The following is a 21,598-nucleotide window of genomic DNA, read 5'->3' on the forward strand; positions in this document are numbered from 1 at the left end:
TTAAGAGGCTATTTCTCTTTCAAACACACATCAAGTAATCTATTGGGGGCCATAAATTTTCCATGTGGGTTTAAAAGTCAGCATATGGATGAGACTTTTCTATCTACGTCGCATCCAGCACAACAATTTTGAGTAAGGAAGACCAGAATAAATGGAGAAGGCAACTCATAACTGCGACAAAAGGGCAAGATACTTGTTGAGGTAAGTAACAAGTCTCTTTCAGAACCATACTGGTTATATATAGGCATCATGCTATGTAGCTTTGATTACAAACTATATGTAGTATTTTTGTAGTTAATACAGAAGGCTCTGTGCTGTTGATCCGACAATATTTGTTCGCTGAAACGACAATTAGTCACTGTCTGACAACTCGTCCTGTTTTGCAGCTAGATTTGCATTAAAATCATTGTCTTGTGAGTGCTTCGATGGTCCACATGTGTAAAATGCTGTAATCAGGTAGTGAAAGCCCTAGACTCCAAGCCTTCGATTATCTTTTCGCATCTAGTTTACGATTAACTAATAGCATAAGCAGTGCTGTTTAGTAGAGGTCCTAGATCAGACTTACAAGATGGCGATAAATTCCAAGACAAAAAGAAAGAAAGAAATAGGATGAATTACAAAGGCTCAATCTAAGATCCACAGATGGACATGGAAAGATCCAAGTTAATGCCACGGCCATCAGAATAACATGAGCTTCCTGCGAAGCTCCTCCTTGAAGCCGAAGAGACCGTGCTGCTGCATTCGCTGGCTGAGGATGTATTGGTGCTTCTGTAATTCGGATCTACCGACAGTGATAATGAAAGTGAGCAATCATAGGTATTCTCTCTCTTTACCACTCGCTCCGCTGCATTTACATAGCTCTCCTCAGAAATAAACTTCCCTGAAGAGGAGGGTTGGTGGTCATTTTGTTTGTTGCCCTGTCACATTGTCACAATTTCAAATGATAAAAAAGCACTCGTAAAACTCAAATGGTGTTGAAGCAGCTATCGTATGCTGCATAAGATTAGAAAATTATATATTAAAAATTTTAGATGTTGCATGTGATATTTAGCAGTTTGAATTTTCTGAGTTTATTTGAATTAGGATAAACTACAGTTTAGCCTAATGTTGGTTTAAGTGCATTTTTGCTTTGCCACTCTAAGAGGCCATTTGGTTGGGTGTCATTAAAAGTACAGTATAGGTAAAGATGTATATATTTGCAAAAACAGCAGTTACAACTACATGCATCTTATTTAGTTTGATGTAGTAGAAAGCACTGTAATTATTAATAATTTATTTGGTTACACAAAGTTGAGAAGTGCATTTTTAAACTTTTTTCACTTTATATATGCGGTGTTGAGTTTAAAAAGTGATTAGAGATGTAAGCTTATTTTTTGTTTAACGTTTCTCTGGCCAACCGCGGTAGTTGGAAATGTAGCTAATTTCGGCGGAGTTCTAATTGCTACAGTTGGACCGCCCTGCACAATTCCAATTACAGCTGTTAAATTTAAATGCATCAAACGAAACATCAGATTTGAATCTACATATATTTGCAACTGTAGTGTCGCTACAACTACATGCAAATAAACAATCGTAAGTTGCACTTAATTATTCTATGGTTTAACGTGTTTATATTTTGCCAGTGGTTCAAAAAAACATTTATACTTAAAACTTCTCTGTATTTTTATTTTTGTTTTACTGTAAGGATAAGAGTATATTACCTTTTATTGTTTTCATAAAATTCACTTTGCTATTCTATTTGACAGCAAAATGTTTTGGTAAAACAGAAATCAAATCACAGAGATAATTAAGCACAACTTTTTAAATCATAGTGTGGCAAAGTTTAAAAAAAAAAAAAAACACTAAAACACATGCGATTGGGCGCAAATTGAAGTTTACCCTTTGAATTAGCTTTTTCTTAGCTGTACCTCAGAAGAGTGCGATTCGTGCACCACCCGTCCCAGGGCCAATTTGAGGTGCTTTGAAGGATGATCGTGACATTTTGCCAAGAATTCATTAGCATATCTGTGCCATCTGATAAAGCTCTCCTCTTTTATCTTCCGCTCAAAAGCCACACTTTGCATGTAGTTACCACTGCAATACGAAGAATTCCATATTTTCTCGCACCTTCCTTGGCTTATTCTCGACCTGCTGGGCAGGAACACGCAAAAAAGTGTTAAATATAAAGTATTAAAGAAATCCTTTTTGGCGAGCTTAAGTTTTTTCAAAATAAAGAGTTGGTTCCCGTGATATCATTGTAGAAGATCCTAAATTAAATCTTTTCAAACTCTTGTTTGATCATCTACTGTTTAATCTAATTAGTTCAGAGTGATAGGTGATAAGATCTGGCAAACCTCTTCGGAGGTAGAGCGGGGCACAAAAACGGGGACAGGAATTCTCTGGTGGGTTTTGAAGAAGGGCATGGACCATCATCATCATCATCATCATCACCATCATCATCATCATCATCATCATCTCCTCCACCACCATTATCTTCACTCAAGTGCTTATTTTCTTGCTTCTCTGATTACAAAAAAAGAAAAAAAAAAGAAAAAAAAGGGCGAAAAGTCAAACTCGCGAAGCTGAAACTCATGTATACAACACCCATAAGTATGCGGACGAACCTTTCCTGCCCATGTCATTCCTCATGCTTCTATACATCTGAATCAAATTATTTACACACATCACTTTGTATAAAAGAATAAAGATGAAGCGCAATAAATAATAATAATAATAATAATAATAATAATAATAATAATAATCAACAAAACAAAAAAAAATGAAAATTAATTAAGGACACCTGAAGATGGCTCTTTACGTGAGATATTGTAAGCCCTTTAACATCCATGAGCTGGAGAACAAGCTTAGGTGTAGCTTCTACATAAAGTTTAAGATCAATCCTTTAGTTAAAAAGAAAAAAAAAAGAAAAAGAAAAAGAAAAAGAAAAATAAAATAATAATAATAATAATAATAATAAAGAAAAAGGTATATATATATATAGATAGATACTTACTATCTTGGCCTCCGAGCCTTTCTATGGCATGAACAAAGCATTGGTGGAGATCAGGTGTCCATCTCAAGCGAGGAACCTTGGATCTGATGTATTGTCTCACAGCTCCAGTGCTCTTTCCACAGTTACTCATCTCTCTCTCTTTCTCTCTCCCCCCCCTTATGTATACATAGTTATTTTCCATATATTATAATTATATATGTAACGTTGCCATAGTATAATATATATCTTAGTCACATATAGAACTATTCTTGTTTACAACAAGATCACTGGAAAATTATAAACTCAAGTGCTATTTGAGATCATCGCCAGAACCTTGAAAATACGAAACAACCATTTAAACAACATATAGAATGTCATAATAAAAGATATATATATATCATGTCCAGAAACCAAATTGTGAGGACGATTTTATACTGCTTAAGTTCATATATATGATATTCAAAAAATAGTTAAGTGATAATATATCGAAAAAACTCGACATTATGATGTGATGATACGTATGACGATGGGTCAAACTTTTCATATATAATATATGCTATAAAAATTTAATAATTAAGTCTGTAGCATCACATATGTGCATTAATGTTTGTGAGAATACTAAGAAAGAAAAATAATTAACCTCTCATATATAAACTTCTCAACTTATAATTGAACTATAATTTTCATTTCACAAGGCAAATTAAGTACTCTTATATATTTCAACTGCAAAAGAAAAAGAACTAGGTAAGTTTCAAAAAACAAAAAGAGAGTAAATCAACAAACTAACCTTTTAAACAACAATCTCCTCCTCCTTGTGTTCACCTCTCTAAGTTATCTCTCCCTCCCTCTCTCATTTGCAGTACTTGGTCTCTATACATATATTATTGTTGGGATTCTATATCTCTCTATGGCCTAGAACACTGGGTGACCAAAATATGCACCAGAACAATTCATTAATAAGGGAATTAAATGCTAGGGGGAGAGAGAGAGAGAGAGAGAGAGAGAGAGAGAGAGAGAGAGAGAGAGAGAGAGAGAGAGAAAGAGAGGAGAGAGAGAGAAGGGGACAAAAGGGAGGAGACAAATTCCTCTACTGGTTGCCTCTGAGATATAATCGATTTCTCCTCCTGAAAGGGTACAAAATTCCCACATCATCATTACCTCTTCTAATATGTATTAGCTAGTTATTTGTTGTTATGTATTCATTTATTGTGCTGTATAATTGGTAAGAGCCTTTGACTCAATAACAGGTGTATAAGAGAGAGAGAGAGAGAGAGAGAGAGAGAGAGAGAGTTTTGAGAGTTTTGAACAGCTAAAAGGTACAATTATAGGGTTGCTCCCCATGAGGAACTGTGTGTGTACTAATGGGTCATGTATTGATTTGTGCTAGGAAAATGAAATCAAATTGACTCTTCCTTTTTGCTTTTGTTTTTGAAATTCAAACCAATCGATTGTTGAAAAACATACCAAATCGAACCGAATAAAATTATTCAGTTTCGCTCCAATCTGATAAGACTGGAGCGAAATCAAAACCGTGTTGGACGATTTTAATAGCTCTAATTTTACCGATCCATTCTATACGCATATGCACGCGCAATTGCTCCATATTTTTTTAATTTCAAAAATAGGAAAAAAAAATAAACAGAGAGAAAGAATCCTAGTATTATTATTATATCTTGTAAAATAAGTCAACTATGTGAGTAGGGCCCCTGCAATTAAAATGTAGAGATGCTATATTAATTACTCCTGAATTATAACCCTATCACAGGATTGAAAAGTCCTCATTTCATTGAACAACTCTATAAAGTGGTGTTCTTTAGATTGAGGGTTGGGACTTTTCAGATCAATCAAGCTGGCTAGTGATGCTTTTTTATTAACGGAAAACTTCAAAAACCTTTCCTGTGGTTTCGTTGCTTCTCACTTTGCTCCCCTGTGATTTAAAATGTATCAATTTGCCTCCCTGTGATTTTTTTTTTCTCATTTTCTTATTAATTTCATTATTTTTTTCTTAAATCACTGATAAAGTTAAAATTAAAGGGTACTAAAGTGAATATTTGATAAATCTAGATGAGTATCTGAAGTTTTTTGTATATAATTTAATGAAATATTAACGAAAAAGATACCGAAAAGATAAAAACTAAACCGCAGGAGAAAATTTTGATATATTTACAACCACAGGGGGCAAGTGAGAAACTACAAAACCACAGGGGGGATTTTTAAAGTTTTCCCTTTTATCAACAACAAAAAGTCTACACAACTTTCTGTCCTTGGAAAGAAGTTAACCATTATTGAAAATTTCAAGCCAGATTATTATGGGCTTTCAAAGAAACTTTTGCCTTGGCTTCAGTAGGAGTACTCTGAGGTATCGTTTGATTCGAGAATAAGCAAAAAATGGCCATTTTAGTAATAGATATAAATTAAGGTATAGGCGGAGATTAGATCAATTTTGCGTTTGGATGAAAATTGGGTTATTGCAGGGAATAAAAAAAATAACGTTTAATAAGGTAAGATGGAATAAGAAGGATATTGTATCTTTATAAATAAAAAATAATAATATTACCCTCTTATTGTATTTGAATTTGAATTTTTAAATTCTTAAATTTATATTCTTAAATTTAAATTTTTAACTTTGAAATTTCAAAATTTTAAATTAAAATTTAAAATTTAAAATATCAAATTTTAAATTCAAATTTTTAAATTTTAAATTTTAAACTTTAAATTTAAGATCAAATTTAAATTTAAAAAATATAAAATATCAAATTTTAAATTTTAAAAATTTAAAATATCAAATTTAAAATTTAAAATTTAAAATTTAAAATTATAAACTTTAATTTTGAGATTACAAATTATAAATTTTAAAAATTTAAATTTTTAATTGTTAAATTTTTAAAATAAGAATAAGGGTGGGCACAATTAATAAAAATAATTTATTATAATAAATTTATAATTTTTTAAAAAATTCTATTTAAACTTAAATTTAATAAAAAGAATTTATTATAATATTTAAATATAATTTATTATAAAACTTATTATAATATTTAAATATAAATAATATGTATTAACATACTACAATTAATAATTTTATAATAAAAATAATGTATTATAATATATTACATATTATATTTATATAATTTAATTTTAATTCAATTTATAATTAAGTTTGAAATTAAGCATTGGAACAGCACTATTCCACCAAAATGGTGGAATAGCAAATCCCTTGCTGTTCCGGAATAACCGGGAATAGCAAAGTTTGACCAGAATAAAATATCCCAGTAAAATATCACCCCGTTTGGCGGAATAGTGGGGATAACTTTTGTTATTTCCGTTTATTCCCCGAACCAAACGGGGCCTGAAAGGTTTCTTCAAAAACAGCTGATAATTGCACTTCCATTTGCACAAAGTTCAAACTAACCGATTTTATACGTGAAACTTAATGTACTTTTAGTATTTTTAAAGAAAATTAAAAGAAAAAATAAACTGAGTTAGAAATGTGAAATAAACTTCGAATACCGATCATCAAATTTTTAATTGACTGCTGTATATTGGTGTTACTTTCGAGACCGCATAAGGAGTACTACCCAATGTAGTAGTTCTATATCAACTATATATATATATATATATATATAGAGTTGAGCTATGATACTTTTACAAGTATCATCATCATGGTGCTATTAGGTTTTAAGCCATTGGATCTACTTTTTGGTTATTAATAGCCTTTGGATTAAATACTATTCCACCTACCACCACCTACCACTATCATCTCAACCTCACATATCTCCATCCAAGGGCTAAAAACACACAAGTATTACCCCCATGATACTTTTACAAGTATTCTAGCCCCTATATATATATATATATATATCGACTGTACCTAGAGCAAGTGGCAAAGGGCTTGGTGGTTGGTATCCGAGACCCAAGTTCGAATCCTAGTTGATTCATATTTCTAGCTAAGTTTATTTATAAATGAAATAAACGAAGCGGGTAGCGTGCTACCTATCTCTAAAAAAAAACTATATATATATATATATATATATATATATGTTTTGGACTTTGGTATTGGCCGTAGCCTGTTTATCAGTTCAATGATGGACCCAAACCATAATTATGATCTCCACAAAGCTTGGACAAAGTATGTAATTAATTGGCTTTTATATTCGACATTGCATGGCAATGATACGTATAATCGGTATGTGAAGTTAGGCAAAACGATACAAGTTGGACCACAACCCCCAAATTGAGATGATGAGGACGCACAGATAAAAGAATAACATAGAATAGTGAGGCTTCATTGAAAAGTTGGTGTGCACTATGCCAAATATTTTGTGTGCAATTCCATTTCACTATAAACACTTTAATTTCCATGTAGAGAGCGTTTTTCTTAAAATAAATAAAAACCAAGTTTTTTTGTCCATTTCGCTGCAATCAAAAGGAAAAAAAATCCAACAAGAATCCAAATATCTGAAAGTACCATCATTAATAGGGGCACAACATTATTATATGATAACGCTGTAATAATTTTATCCAATTACATCAATTTAATGGCATTATTGTAAAACATATTTTATTATAACAATTTATACAATTATGATAATACGTACTGTTATTATAATAAGGATCATACTGTGTAGCTATTTATTACCACATAATTTATAAAAGTAATTTAAAATAACTTTTTTTTTTTATTAATAAGAGCTTTAACGATTTGCAACAAGAGCTAGCGTTACAATAGAAGATTAAAAAATAAAAAAAATAAAAAAAAATGCTTGGTAATAATTTTATATAATTTATACTTTTATTCTCCTCTTTTCATTTAATTGCTAATAAATTGTTTTGTCACCATATCCTACGGACAACAATTTGGCAGAATGAATGATAGGAAATCCTGCGGGACGAATGATGGCGGGAAGGACGGGGAGCAGAGAGTCTCATTTTACCGATGGGCAAATTCATTAATAAAAATCAAATATATATTTTTTTAATTATATATATATATAATATTTTTATTTTAAATTTGTCTCTACACATTAATTTGTTTCCAAACCTACTCGAATATATACTAATATTTCAAATTCAAGAAGCGGAAACCACAAACTTTATTTGGCGGAAAGCGTAAATGAAAAACAAATTCGACTTAAAAAGGACAATCCCAAAAAAACAACCGTGAGAATTTTTTTAAAATTTTGAGAGAAAGATAGTATGACGTTATCGTCCGCTTCGTTTATTTTTTTTTTAAAAAAAACTAAACTGAAAATGTAAAATAGTAAGACTTCAAACTTAAAATTTACGATACTAATTATCAAATATTTTATTACTTGATCGATGATAATATTTAAATACCGACTGACTGAAGATGGATTCAAATGATTGATCTAAAATTATGTTGAACAAGTAATTTTTGACAATCAAATTTTAGTAATTACTGTAATTTTTTTTTTTTTGAGATAGATAGCACGCTACCCGCTTCGTTTATTTCAGTTAGAAATAAACTTAGCTAGAAATGTGAATCAATTAGGATTCGAACTTGGGTCTCAGGTACCAACCACTAAATCCTTTGCTACTTGCTCTAGAGACGATCGGTTAATTACTGTAAATTGTTAAGAACTATTTGAAGTGCCATAAAATAAGGTGTGAAAGCTAATGCAACTCTCTCTATCCGCCATGCTAAATAATTTTTTTTTTTTTTTCAAACGTCGTGGTTTTTGAGAAAAGGCAAAATGACAGTGGTGGCCCACACCATAATTGCACACGCAATGGTGGATGAAATGGCCAATCAATGGCCATCATTTAGCGTAAGAGCGTGCGGGCCCTACCCTACGAGCCAAAAAAAAAAAAATTTAAATACAGTAGTCACATTACTTATACACACGGTGTTTCCTAATTAATCAAAATCTATTTTATCATAAGTTTTTTTTAAAAAAATTATTATATTTTTTAAAAAATATATAGTTAGTTGAATATTAATGATGCGGTGTAACTACTAAATAGTAGCATTTCTCATGAGCCAATAACAATAATGGACGATAATAAACATGCAACCCTGTTATTATATCATATCTATTATCTATTAATCTATATGAATTCTTACTGTTTTTTTACCCTGTGGCAAATTAACTTTCACCGTCATCATTATTTGACCATTTTCATTTTCTTTATTAAACTTTCAATTAATACATTTAATTAATATATCTAAATATTTTTATTACTAAACTTTCAATGACAAATTATCTTTTACGCTCGCCGGCATTTAACACTTCTCTTTTCCTAAATCAAACCTTTAATTAATATATTTAATTAATACATCTAAACGTTTCCAATATCAAATTTTTCCTCCACTAGATTTTTAATCTTCTATTAATTCATCAATTCTCTCTCCCTTATCTTTTCTCATGCACTATCGCCTCCCTCCCTAGCTACTTCTTTCACTAATGCGCGTGCATCTTCCCCTTCCGCCGCGGCCGAATAGAGCACATCGTCATTTTCACTATTATCATCGCCGGAGAAGACGTTGTCGGTTTCATCTCCACTACCAATAATAAGGGACCTTTCGTGACTATGACAAGTGAAGTATACAAGAAAATATTTACTATTTTCTTATTATTAACTGCTTCTATAATTTTTATCCGCTGTGAAGCGCGGGCTCCTCTCCTAGTATTTATTTATAGCACATTCACGGGTGGTGATACGGCAGTGGTGGTGGCGGTGGCGGTGGCGGTGGTGGTGAGTACTGGGGGTTGAGGAAATAGGAAACAAGTATTGGTGGGTGGGGTTGATGCAGGAGAGATGGCCGGCGCGAGCCAAGGATGATCACGTTATTCGTCGCACAGGAAAGAGAGTTTAACGAGCCCCCACCCAGGAGACTCTTCATCGCTTCTCCGCTCCTGCTCCTGGCCTCCTGCTCCTGCTCCTGCTCCTGCTCGACTACATTATGCAGGGGACAGATAACTGGCGCGCACCTGGCATTCCGAAGTGTTGGATGGAACACTGTAAGAATTTGGTTTTTCGAATTCAGGCTCGTCCGATCGATTCCGCCCTCTCTCAAATAAAAAGAGATTTTGTTTGGCCGGGGACGAGTTCTGATGTTCTTAATCTCTCGTCCAATCCGACGTCTGCGACTCTCGGCATGGTGCGTACCTGATCATACAATATTCAATCCAATAATATCAGATGCCGAAACAGCGATGCGGGCCCTAGCCCCTAGGAGAGTTACTCCCCTCTCCATCATTGTGTCTCCTCCCTTCTGACCCCACACGGGGAAAAGGCTGATGCCTTTTGAATGGAAATTTCCTTCGCTCCGCGTACGGCGCCATCATTCCTCTACGGGAGTTGGGCGAAATTGTTCCCTGTACTAGCAGGCTCGCTATAGTTACCACGTAGCGCATCCTTAAAATTTCATTAATGGGACACTATTGGGTCCGTTTTGATTTTTTTTTTTTTTTTTAAAGAAAAACCCTTTTGGGTTTTTCCTGTTATAGAACGATCCCCGTGGAGTTCAATAGTTGGCTAGGTATCTGGATTCGAGCCTCTGCTTGCTTGCTTGCTTGCTTGCTTGCTTGCGTGTATTTCATTATTAGGGGAGCTGCTCGAGCCCCTCAGGTTCTTGGAGCGTGATCTACACTACACACCTAGTATTTGGACGAAAAAAGTTAAAAGAGGACCAGAGGGTGTGAAACATTTAAACAGTAGCCACTATTGGGCTTTAAGTGCTCAATGTCCTCAGTAGATCCCGAGTCATTGATTGGCATTTCCAACCCATCAATGCCTGGTACTCGTGAATTACCATTGCTACTACCTTCTTCAAGGCGTAAAAACCCAAGCATTCTGGCAAAACAGAAACACTTGAAAGGGATTTTTCCTAGCAGTAGGAAGTTGAAATCAGCTTTTCATTTTCAACAAGACGATCGAAAGGCTTTAAAAAAAAAGAAAAAACAAAAAACAAAAAAGGAAGGAACACGGGTATGGCTGCAGGAAGAGGCTAAGAAGGCATCATAATCGAAAGCTTTTGAAACTGCTATACTCAGCAACACTTTTGCAGAAACTTTTTAAAAATTAATAAGCACCAAGTCCCATAATTAATAGCATATTCAAATTAAATACAGTGGGCTACAACTCAGGACCACAATTAGAAGGCTGATTCTGGCCTTGTCAAAACGACACACAGTTTGCGGCAATAATCATGAAACATAGTTATTTGGCACCGATGCAAACAAATAGAAGAAAACTTCAAAACATAACTGACAGATTCCGAATGCCAAAAGAGAGGGGCCATAGCCACCTTTCATTTAAACTCTGGCTTAGTCTCAAGAGCAGTAATGATGCAGTCGGCAAATGCGTACGGTGGCAAATGACAATTCCAGTATAGAGTCATAGAGTATATAGCTAGTCGATTCCTTATTCCCAGCTCAAACAGGGAAGCACAAGATATAAGGGAAAGAAAAAAGACGATAAAACAATAGTTGACTCCTCATTTATTAAAATTTAAGATTTTAAGATGTTGTTTGTTAACACAAACTCACAGTCCGCACAGAGCGTCGAAGCAGGCCTAAGTTCCCGGAGGAGGTCCGTGTGTATCCTGTTACGAGAAAGGCAGATACCATGAATAAACAGGTCTAGAATACGATAGCAAGATTGCAGCGCATATTCTCCGATATATACAGATGGAGGTGGATTGCACGAGACATTAGTGTACTCTACACGTAAAATTCATTGTATTTATGTTATTACAATTGCTTAAATTAAAAGGATCAGCCTTTATCATTTGTCACCATAAAGTTTCATGACGAATATCATAAAAAATCAATGAGGGAAATTAGAAACAGGATCCTGATTATGTGCCATGCAATCCCAATATTATCTGAGTAAAACAGCTCATTATCCCTATACTAATTGCTCAGAATACTCTTATCCTTCCAATAGTAGCTTAGTATCTCGTCAATCATCAGTCATTTATTGCTAATAGAAGCTCAGGTTAGGACTTGAGAGTAATGCACAACAAAATTTAAGCTTTTATTGTCACAAACCAAAGTTCAAGAGTAATTGTTTTGTGCATAGTTTGAGAGTGGTTGTTGTAGTTACTAATAAAGAAAAAGAATTTCACGAGGTACAAAATAGTAGCCTCGTGGATCCTCTCACCAAGTTTCTCGCACAATATTGTTACATTAGTGCAATTAGTAAATAAGAAATTGAGTTGTAAGTTGATTATTTTGCACAGCTCATCTCCTTTTACAACTCCTAGCACAGACAAGTATAAATAGGACTCAGGCGAGGATGTACAATTCAAGGAAAACGGGTGCACCATATGCATTTCATCAACCTTGTGGCATGTTACAAGGTTTTGCCATATTATTACCACCATGAACACCAACATCACGTGGAAGTTAACATGCAGGGAATGAAAACAATCATCATTAGTTGCAGCGAGTACTTGTTTTTTTTTTTTTTGAGAGAGAAAGGTAGCATGCTACCCGCTTCGTTTATTTCATTTAGAAATAAACTTAGCTGGAAATGTGAATCAACTAGGATTCAAACTTGGGTATCGGGTACCAACCATCAAACCCTTTTGCCACTTGCGCTAGGGACGGTCGGTTGCAGCGAGTACTTGTTATTTACATAAAACTAGGGAAATAAGGTTAATGTATCGAAAATTGCATACAAATAGTGCATTGGAATAATCAAGTTATCAGAGCAGGATCACCACTTCTATGTACATGATCTAACCACCAATAAATCAGTTGCACAAGAAATACGGAATATGGCACCTCCATTACTATAGCTCATCAACCACAGAGGAAGTTATTCCAGTATATTCCTTGAGTCACCTGACCAATTAAACCCAGAAAATAACATGCATATTTATTCAGGTGACCCTTACCTAATCCAGACAGCATGATTATCAATCAGATAGGTAGTGCAAGACATACCCAATTTACAGGGTACCCACCATAAATGACACAAATCATAATGTGGGAGAACGAAATTAGAGCACAGAATTGCCTTGCAACCTCATGATGAAGTCCACTTTTTACTTATTTATATGCATGATGCATCCTACCCAAAAGCATGCCAACACAGATGCCGCAGACAAGCAAGAAGGAAAAATGAAAATGATTAAAGAAAACACAATAATTGAATACTCATAGGCTTACTGTCTCATGAACCTTAGATCTACAAAAACTTCAAAATTCCCACTCTTTTGGTAATGAGCCTTTGCCAGAGAATATGCAAGAAATTTATCCAAGGAACAAATGTCCTCTTCACAGGAGACACCAGCTACTCAATACAAAATGCAGATTATTAATATTATAAAAATTTTAGTTGATTGTTGTCACGTGTTAATGGACACCAACAATAAAATATTGGAAGCTCTCATGGTAGATTGCATATCTCAGCATGTATCACAGTTTATATAGACCATAGACCCTAAACCCAGAATATTAATGCCACTATATGTATATATCACCAATAGTCAGCTTATGTGCTGTGAATAGCAAAAGAAGGGGGGTTTTGACTGGTGCGTGCGGTTATGATGAATGACATAAATGGGGTTAATCATAGCTAAAAGGAGCCAATAAAGAAACACCATGTCTATAGATGAGCAAATGACCTTCTACTAGTTATATATATCTCAAACAAGAAACCTTGCTCACATAGCCGAAGATATGATTTCTATTAGTTACACAAAAGAATGGTTACAGTACAAAAATTGTGGACATGATGCTAGAAAAAAATGCAATGGTTAGCAGATGCATACAAACAGAAACTTCATAACCTTATGCTGTGTTCAGCTAGAGAATGTTACCTAACAGTTAATCCAATGTTAAAGAGTAAAAAATCATCAGCAACAATATGAGCTAGGAAGGTGTCAATGTTGTAAACAACATTGTAAGAAACAAGCTATAAATATGAAGGGAACAATCATAAAAGTGACAGAAAAAGAGAAGAATGACCCCTTATTCTGCAAAATTGTTCGGTAGAACCTAATTTTTGTATCTCACAGTAATACAAGTAGAAGATTCGGGTATTACATTCAGGATAAACTGGCAAGAGTAAGTTAAGCTTCATTTCTCTGTCAAATCTTAATATTAATAGTAACCAATAACTCATCGACCGTCCCTAGAGCAAGTGGCAAAGGGCTTGGTGGTTGGTACCCGAGGTCCCAAGTTCGAATCCTAGTTGATTCACATTTCTAGCTAAGTTTATTTCTAAATGAAATAGACGAAGCATGTAGCGTGCTACCTATCTCTCAAAAAAAATAATAGTAACCAATAACTCAAGAAACATACCATCTTCCTAAGAAACACCAGCAAAATTATTTTACAGATATTGCAAATAGAAATGCCTAACATTTGCTATTCAATAACCTGCTATTCAAGCATGCCAAGGAAAGGATGCCAAAAGATGATGGCCAAAAATAAATATATTACTTTCTGTAGGGTAGTTGAAAAGAACCAAACAGTCCTAAAGTTAATCATAACAAACTTCACCGTTCGGCGCATATACTTCTTGGTTATTGGCTTTATATAACTATGCCCATTCCCCGATTCAATGAAATTTATTATATAAACTACATATCCCTCAACTTATTAAATCAACTGCATATCCCTAATGAAGCCAAAGTCTAAAATCATCAGTATGATCATAATCTTTGGAAAGCAGTCCTGGATAAGACACGCATTAGAATATATATATGTGGGCATATAGTGAATGTATCAGGACATCTCTGTAGTTCTCGCGGCAACATTCTGATGTGTTCAAACTTCAAAGTTCCGACCTCATCTCTAATGTGAATTTCAGAACATATCTATATTTCTCATGCGCTAATTTAGAGATACTGTAGATGCTGCAGATTCAACATACAATGGAACAAAACATCAATCAAAAAATTGTAGAGCAACATTCAGATAAAGGATTATTTCCATAACGAGTCTTGCTAGGGAAGAATATGTGACTCCCAAATTGGGCAATTCAGTCTGGTCAAACTGGAAAGACTTCTAGTTGAATATAGATATTAAGAATACCGGTCTCTACAAGCTTAAGGATTTGGAGAACAATATTCTTTAACAGTTTGTTTAGTTTCTCTCCTGCTTCATTCACATAGCACAAGTATAATTGTACGTCTCAATGAATTTTGCCCAAATCTTACGAATTCGTCCTCCTTTCCCACATTCCAACAGATATGGAGCCAAACCAAAACCCAAATCAACCTTATTACAGATCTAAGAACCTTTCCACGGCCTCTATGTAATCTTTCTAAATCCCAATGGTTGTAACAATTTATACCAAACCGTAGAAACCCTAATCCCAATTCTATCAGCAAATTTTTTTAAAAAAAAAACAGCCCTAAATTACCAGAATTAATCAAGACAAGATTCCACAAAGAATCCATCGTAAAGATCCAATCTTGGACCCATCAAACCCATAAAGAGCACGTCAATAGCCACTAAAACCAATCAATGAGAGGATAGAGAGAGGGACCAACCAATCGAATCAGGAGGCCTTCGCCGGGGAGGGGATGAGGGGGATTGGCGCGGCGCCGGGGATCTGCTGCTTCGCCTTCTTCTTCTTCCTCTCCTCCTCGAGCTCGCGGATCCGCTGCATCTGCAGCATGCGCTCCATGACGAGTTCGTACTCGCACTTCTCGTAGGCGTGGCGCTCGGGCTCGCACCGCCACGGGAGGTAGAACTCGGCGGCGCGGCATTTGTTGAGGGGTATGAGGAGGTGCGCGCACTGATCGCGGTAGGGGAGGGGCACACGCGCCTCCACCATCTCCTCCTGCGTCGCGATCATCGGCTTCGTCGACCCCAGCTTCACCACCTCCTCCTCCCCCGCCATTGTTGCGCACTCGGAGCTCCTCGACTCTCCTTCGCCCTCGCTCGATTACACGCGTCGCTCTCGCCCCACGACTTTGGACTATCGGGCTAAAAATGTGAACACGGACGGACCCAACTTGGGTTCTGAGATTAAAGACTTACCAATTGGATATAATATAATATAATATATAGGGGTTAATTTCATACGTGTCCTTACAAATATTATGAATGATAAATATATCATTCTCTATAAAATTTACGAAAAACTTCAAATACCCTCCTTGTGGTTTCACTCATCTCACTTTAGTACTATGTGGTTTAAAGTGTATCAAGTTAGTACCCTGTGCACTTTCTCATTTTAGTACTATGTGGTTTAAAGTGTATCAAGTTAGTACCCTGTGGTTTCGCACTTTCTCACTTTAGTACCATGTGGTTTAATATTTTATTAAGAAAAAAATAAAATCACAGAGTGTTAACTTGATACAAAAATAAAATCACAGGATACTAACTTGATAAAAAAATAAAACCACAGAGTACTAACTTGATACACTTTAAACCACAGGGTACTAAAGTGAGAAATTACGAAACCACATGGTGCTAACTTGATATACTTTAAACCACAGGGTACTAAAATAAAAAAGTGCGAAACCACTGGAGGATTTTTGAAATTTTTTCCAAAATTTAACTTTCATATGTTGTTCTCGCAAAAGTTTTAACATTTTCAAATATGTCATTTATGTTTGTTACCGTCAGATAATTGTTTATATTTTTAATTTTATCATCATAAATATGTCAATTCAAAAGACATAACAGTATAATATAAGAAGGGTAAAAATATCAAAAACTAATCAGAGTTAAGCATTTAATTTATGGTTAATTAAATTTTTCTAACAGATTCTAACGGCCGGAATATATTTGAAAATATCAAGACTTTTACAGGAATAATAAATAAAAGTTGAATTTTATATAAATATATTTGTCATTCACTATGTTTGTAAGGACCTGTACAAAATTAATCGATATATAGAGAGAGCTAGAGTGAGCTATAATATCGGTAGTACGGAGTCCTCCATACTACTAAGGATTAGTTTGGTATTGAGGTCTATCTAACGCTATTAGATAAAATGGAGCTGAGAAAAAAATAAATAGGGATATGCTTCTGCGTTCTCCGGTGGGACCACAGAAAATATATTGTAACCGACTCATCGCAATATGCGAAACGCAATATTACGTACGGAAACAGACAGAGTATTTTTCCAACGTACTTTTTCACCGCACGTAACGCAATCTTCCCGAAATCTCAAATGAAGCCTAAGTTGTTTTCAACAATGTGGTTTCCAAATCGACGATCGACTTCATTAAATTTAATCTACACTATTAAAAGTATTTAAAAACGAAATTTCATAATTTTTTCATATCATTTAGCTATCAAACGAGAAATCTAAAAATAAACAGTTGAAAATAAAAATCTAATAAAAATGATAATAAAAGACTTGAATTTCAGATCAAAGATATTGATCCTACTGTAAAAAAAAATTTTATTAAAATTTTATCAGATTTGAATTATTTTACACAATTAAATTCACAAACACATCACATCAATCATTAAAATTATCAATTTTGAAATCTTTTAATCACTAACCAAATAATATCGAAAAATTATAAAAATTAGCTTTCAAATACTTTTAATAGTGTGGATCAAGTCAAACGGAGCAGATCATCGATTTAAAAGCCGCGTAATTGAAAACAACTCAACACTACAAAAGCCTCCAAACTACTGATAGTATAGCAACCATACTTTCTCTCTCTCTATATATATAGAGAAAAAGTCTGCCCATATGCTTTTTTTGGAGGGTATGATATACACCATCCATTCTAAAGTGGAATGTACCTTACTCGTCACATTATACACCTTCCATTCTAGGATGGAATGTATTTCACTTATCATACACATATGAATTGTGCCGGGCTGGCACGGCCCACATTTTCTGGGCCGAAACGGGCTAGAGGCTGGCTAGTCCCAGCCCGGATTTAATTTCCGGCCGGGTCGTACCGGGCCCAAGTTGTCTACCCTCTGGCCCAGCACGACCTTTTGGCCCGAAAGACACAGGCCGTGCTTCAGGCCCGGCCTAGTAAAGTATTTATTTTTAATTTTTTTTAAAAAAAATAGTATGCAATTTAAAAATGTAAATAATAAATATTTTCATTTAAATTAATATTTTGGCTAAAATATTAAAAAAATTATAAAAATAATTATACTAAAATAAATATTTAATTTTTTAAAAAATAAATAAATTTGTATTANAATGATAATAAAAGACTTGAATTTCAGATCAAAGATACTGATCCTACTGTAAAAAAAAATTTTATTAAAATTTTATCAGATTTGGATTATTTTACACCGTTAAATTCACAAACACATCACATCAATCATTAAAATTATCAATTTTGAAACTTTTTAATCACTAGCCAAATAATGTTGAAAAATTATGAAAATTAGCTTTCAAATGATTTTAATAGTGTGGAACGGAGCATATCGTCGATTTAAAAGCCGCGTAATTGAAAATAACTTGACACTACGAAAGCCTCCAAACTACCAATAATATAGCAACCGTACTTTCTCTCTCTCTATATAGAGAGAGAAAAAGTCTACCCATACGTTTTTTTGGAGTGTATGATATACATCCATCCATTCTAAAATGGAATGTACCTTACTTGTCACATTATACACCTTCCATTTTAGGATGGAATGTATTTCACTTATCATACACTTATGGGTCGTGCTGGGCTGGCACGGCCCACATTTTCTAGGCCGAAACGAGCTAGAGGCTCGCTAGGCCCAGCCCGGATTTAATTTCCGGCCGGGCCGTACCGGGCCCAAGTTGTCTACCCTCTAGCCAAGCACGACCTTTCGGCCCGAAAGGCACAGGTCGTGCTTTAGGCCGGCCTAGTAAAGTATTTATTTTTAATTTTTTTTAAAAAAAAATTAGTATGAAATTTAAAAATATAAATAATAAATATTTTCATTTAAATTAATATTTTAGCTAAAATATTTANGTTATTTTCTAAATATAGTGGTAAATTTATTTCTATAAAATTTAACTTATTAAATAATTAAAATTTTCATTATTATTTAAAAATAATCTTAATTTATATGAATAAAGTAATTCTAATCCATTATAAAGAAAGGATACTTTAGGTTTTATTATTTAATATATTTTTCAGAAAAGATTGAGTATTGCGGAAGTCGAGTTCGACATTTCAGAGGGAGAAGTCAAGAGTAGATGAAATGAATGTCTATCGTAACTTAAATTACACTATATTTTTAATTTATACCAAAACAAGTACTGAAAGTAACGAAACTTTAGTTCCATCCATTCACTTACACCAAAACAAACAACCCCTTAGCTCATTTATATAGAGTAAAAAAAATTATAAAAAAAGTTTTTTTATTTAAATATATAATAATTTATTCTAATAGAATTGATTATAATATATTTTTTATTATCCACTAAAAAAATAGGAAAAGTAGATTTTTATATGCGTTCACCCCTTTTCGCCCAACTTCAACCATTTTTTTATTAGTATTAAATGGACCTCAATACCAAACAAAAACGGGCCTAACCATTCAGTCCATGCTCACCTATTTTATACAATTTTTTCGTATGTTGTTGACTTTTGTAACAAGTTAACATCTAGACAATAAATTCTACTCACTTACAATTTCTATATATTAAATACCAAAAATTTAGTTGGTTGAGAAATTGTACACGAGCATAAGGTAATGACAACAGTTTGCCCATTACCGACCGTCCTAGAGCAAATGGCAAAGGGCTTGGTGGTTGGTATCTGAGACCCAAGTTCGAATCTTAGTTAATTCACATTTACAGCTAAGTTTATTTCTAAATAAAATAAACAAAACGGTCTCTCAAAAAAAAAAAAAAAAAACAGTTTGCCCATTCATTCCTTGTACAAAATCCCGATTCCTGTTACTGTCCATAAACAAAATGAAATGCCTGTATGGGAAGGAGTAAATTTGATTTTCATTGTAATCCTCACCTGTCAAATAGTCTACATTTCTCGAATAACAAAAAAAAAAAATGCTAACTAAAAAAAATTGATATTACCAAAGCAGTATTTACTATCCAGCGCACGCATTTTGCTCTTATATAATCATCTCATCTGTATCTATATCTATACTCATTACATTATTTTATCTAAATTTATTCAAACCCTTCTTCCATGTCGCAAATGTCCCTTTTTTGTTGACATTTTTTATTTTTTCTCTACTTATCTACAAATAAATATAAAAATTGATTGATTTAGCAATGTCACTTTCTCAACTAAAATGTACGTACATTCAAATTGGATCCTATAGCGTGAGAGTCCAGCCCAACAAACAAGGTCACAATAGGCCCGGCTAAAGCCCAAGCTCAATGCCCATCGGGCTTTGTGAAGGTGTACTTTACGCATTTATTATATTTTCCTATTATACAAAAATAAAATAAAATAAAATATTCTATATATATAATTAAATATCTTATTTTGATAACTAATATACGGGACTTTAGACTTTCGACACGGACCCGGACCGAGCTTGGACATGTTCAAATAAGCCCATAGCCCAGTCGAAACTAATTTTGATTTCCAAAATCCGGCCCATACATAGTCAAAGTCCACCCATAGTCAAAGTTCACTGCAGAACTTGATTTAAGCTACCTGGTTATGTTTTAGAAACACATCTTTCCCCAAATTTATACTTTCAGATTAAAACTGCTTAAAATTTGTATATCTATATCCATTGGATTTCAATACCACTAAAATTCTATCAGTTTGTAGATCGGAAGCACCATAATTTTTCTATTTATAAATCCCAACACTGGTTAATTAATTAACAACTCCACAGATTTAACTACTATTTCCAATATATAGATAGATGCACAATCAAAAAGATTATTTTGCCATAACACCAAAACAATATCTAAGTAATAACATACTAGCAGGCCTTTTACTTCTACATATTTATTATTCATCGAGCCAAAACATGAGCAAACCGATTGTTAATTTCAAATTCGCTTCCCAAATTGGAGTGGTTGTGAATTTACCAATTATTTTTTTAAAAAAATACGATTTGCATATAATATGAAAAAATATATAAAAAAACCATTGACAAGATGGATCAGATTCCTGGCTTAATCTCCTCCTCAAATCAAGAGGAAGATGAAAAACGATCGCACGTTATAATCAGAGTCGATCATCTGGGGAAAGGATCATCATCTCCACCATGTACTACTTTATAATTATCACTATTTCATCTAAAAAATACGAATAATTAATTAAGAAAAAAAAGAAACTATGAGAGGATCAGATTCCATGGCTTGGTTTCTCCGAAGAGAATAAACAAAAACAGCGCACGTTATGCTCATCGTCGATCGTCTGGGGAAAGGATCATCATCTCCTCCGCCGCAATCCAACGGCCAAAAATTAGTATAAAAAAATGATATTAAAAAAGCAATAGCATAAAAATGTCTCCATCATCTGGTAACAGGCCTTCAACGGCTCAGAATGAGAGAGATGATGAACACAGATGATGGAGATGAGATGGTTTTAGCGTCGACTCATACGCGGCGGCTACGATCGGATCCGACGGTAATCAGTTTCCGACGCACGGAAGAAGAAAAACAAAACCCTAATAATCAAACCCTAAAGAGTAAGAAGACGACGAAACCCTAATTTTAGTGAGGAGAACAAGAAGAAGAGCCGCACCCATGGCGACATGTTAGGGGAAAGGGTGGTATCGGCTAGTTCTTATAAATAGGAACGA

At 34.0% G+C, this 21,598-nt stretch overlaps 2 protein-coding genes across 5 annotated transcripts; both read right to left on the reverse strand.

Moving 5' to 3' along the window:
- On the reverse strand, nt 173-4,250 carry LOC109707663 (myb-like protein AA). Of its 4 annotated transcripts, none has more exons than XM_020229110.1 (7): nt 3,759-4,236; nt 2,993-3,147; nt 2,780-2,856; nt 2,604-2,640; nt 2,334-2,502; nt 1,908-2,130; nt 173-917 (listed from the first exon to the last, which is right to left on the reverse strand). In XM_020229110.1, the coding sequence occupies exons 2-7, from the start codon at nt 3,120-3,122 to the stop codon at nt 630-632; spliced, it is 924 nt and encodes a 307-aa protein (XP_020084699.1). In that variant the 5' UTR covers nt 3,123-3,147; nt 3,759-4,236; the 3' UTR covers nt 173-629. The 4 variants fall into 4 exon arrangements, with proteins under 4 accessions (XP_020084699.1, XP_020084697.1, XP_020084698.1 ...); XM_020229108.1 differs by having other exon boundaries at nt 2,993-3,304; XM_020229109.1 differs by having other exon boundaries at nt 1,908-2,127; nt 2,993-3,304; nt 3,759-4,227.
- Nucleotides 11,197-15,928, reverse strand: LOC109708029 (NADH dehydrogenase [ubiquinone] 1 beta subcomplex subunit 7-like). Its single transcript, XM_020229594.1, has 2 exons — nt 15,444-15,928; nt 11,197-11,537 (listed from the first exon to the last, which is right to left on the reverse strand). The coding sequence occupies exon 1, from the start codon at nt 15,794-15,796 to the stop codon at nt 15,452-15,454; it is 345 nt and encodes a 114-aa protein (XP_020085183.1). The 5' UTR covers nt 15,797-15,928; the 3' UTR covers nt 11,197-11,537; nt 15,444-15,451.

This window comes from Ananas comosus, linkage group 3 (genome assembly GCF_001540865.1).
Source record: "Ananas comosus cultivar F153 linkage group 3, ASM154086v1, whole genome shotgun sequence".
In the NCBI taxonomy this organism is placed as follows: domain Eukaryota; kingdom Viridiplantae; phylum Streptophyta; class Magnoliopsida; order Poales; family Bromeliaceae; genus Ananas; species Ananas comosus.

Bases quoted from the DNA above. Each gene is read 5' to 3' on its own strand.
- LOC109707663 (XM_020229108.1), bottom strand. From the start codon at position 3,173: ATGGAAAATAACTATGTATACATAAGGGGGGGGAGAGAGAAAGAGAGA. The intron at 2,857-2,992 runs GTAAGTATCTAT...AACTTTATGTAG, and splicing joins AAGGCTCGGAGGCCAAGATA to AAGCTACACCTAAGCTTGTT. The intron at 918-1,907 runs GTACAGCTAAGA...ACAATGTGACAG, and splicing joins ACGAATCGCACTCTTCTGAG to GGCAACAAACAAAATGACCA.
- LOC109708029 (XM_020229594.1), bottom strand. From the start codon at position 15,796: ATGGCGGGGGAGGAGGAGGTGGTGAAGCTGGGGTCGACGAAGCCGATG.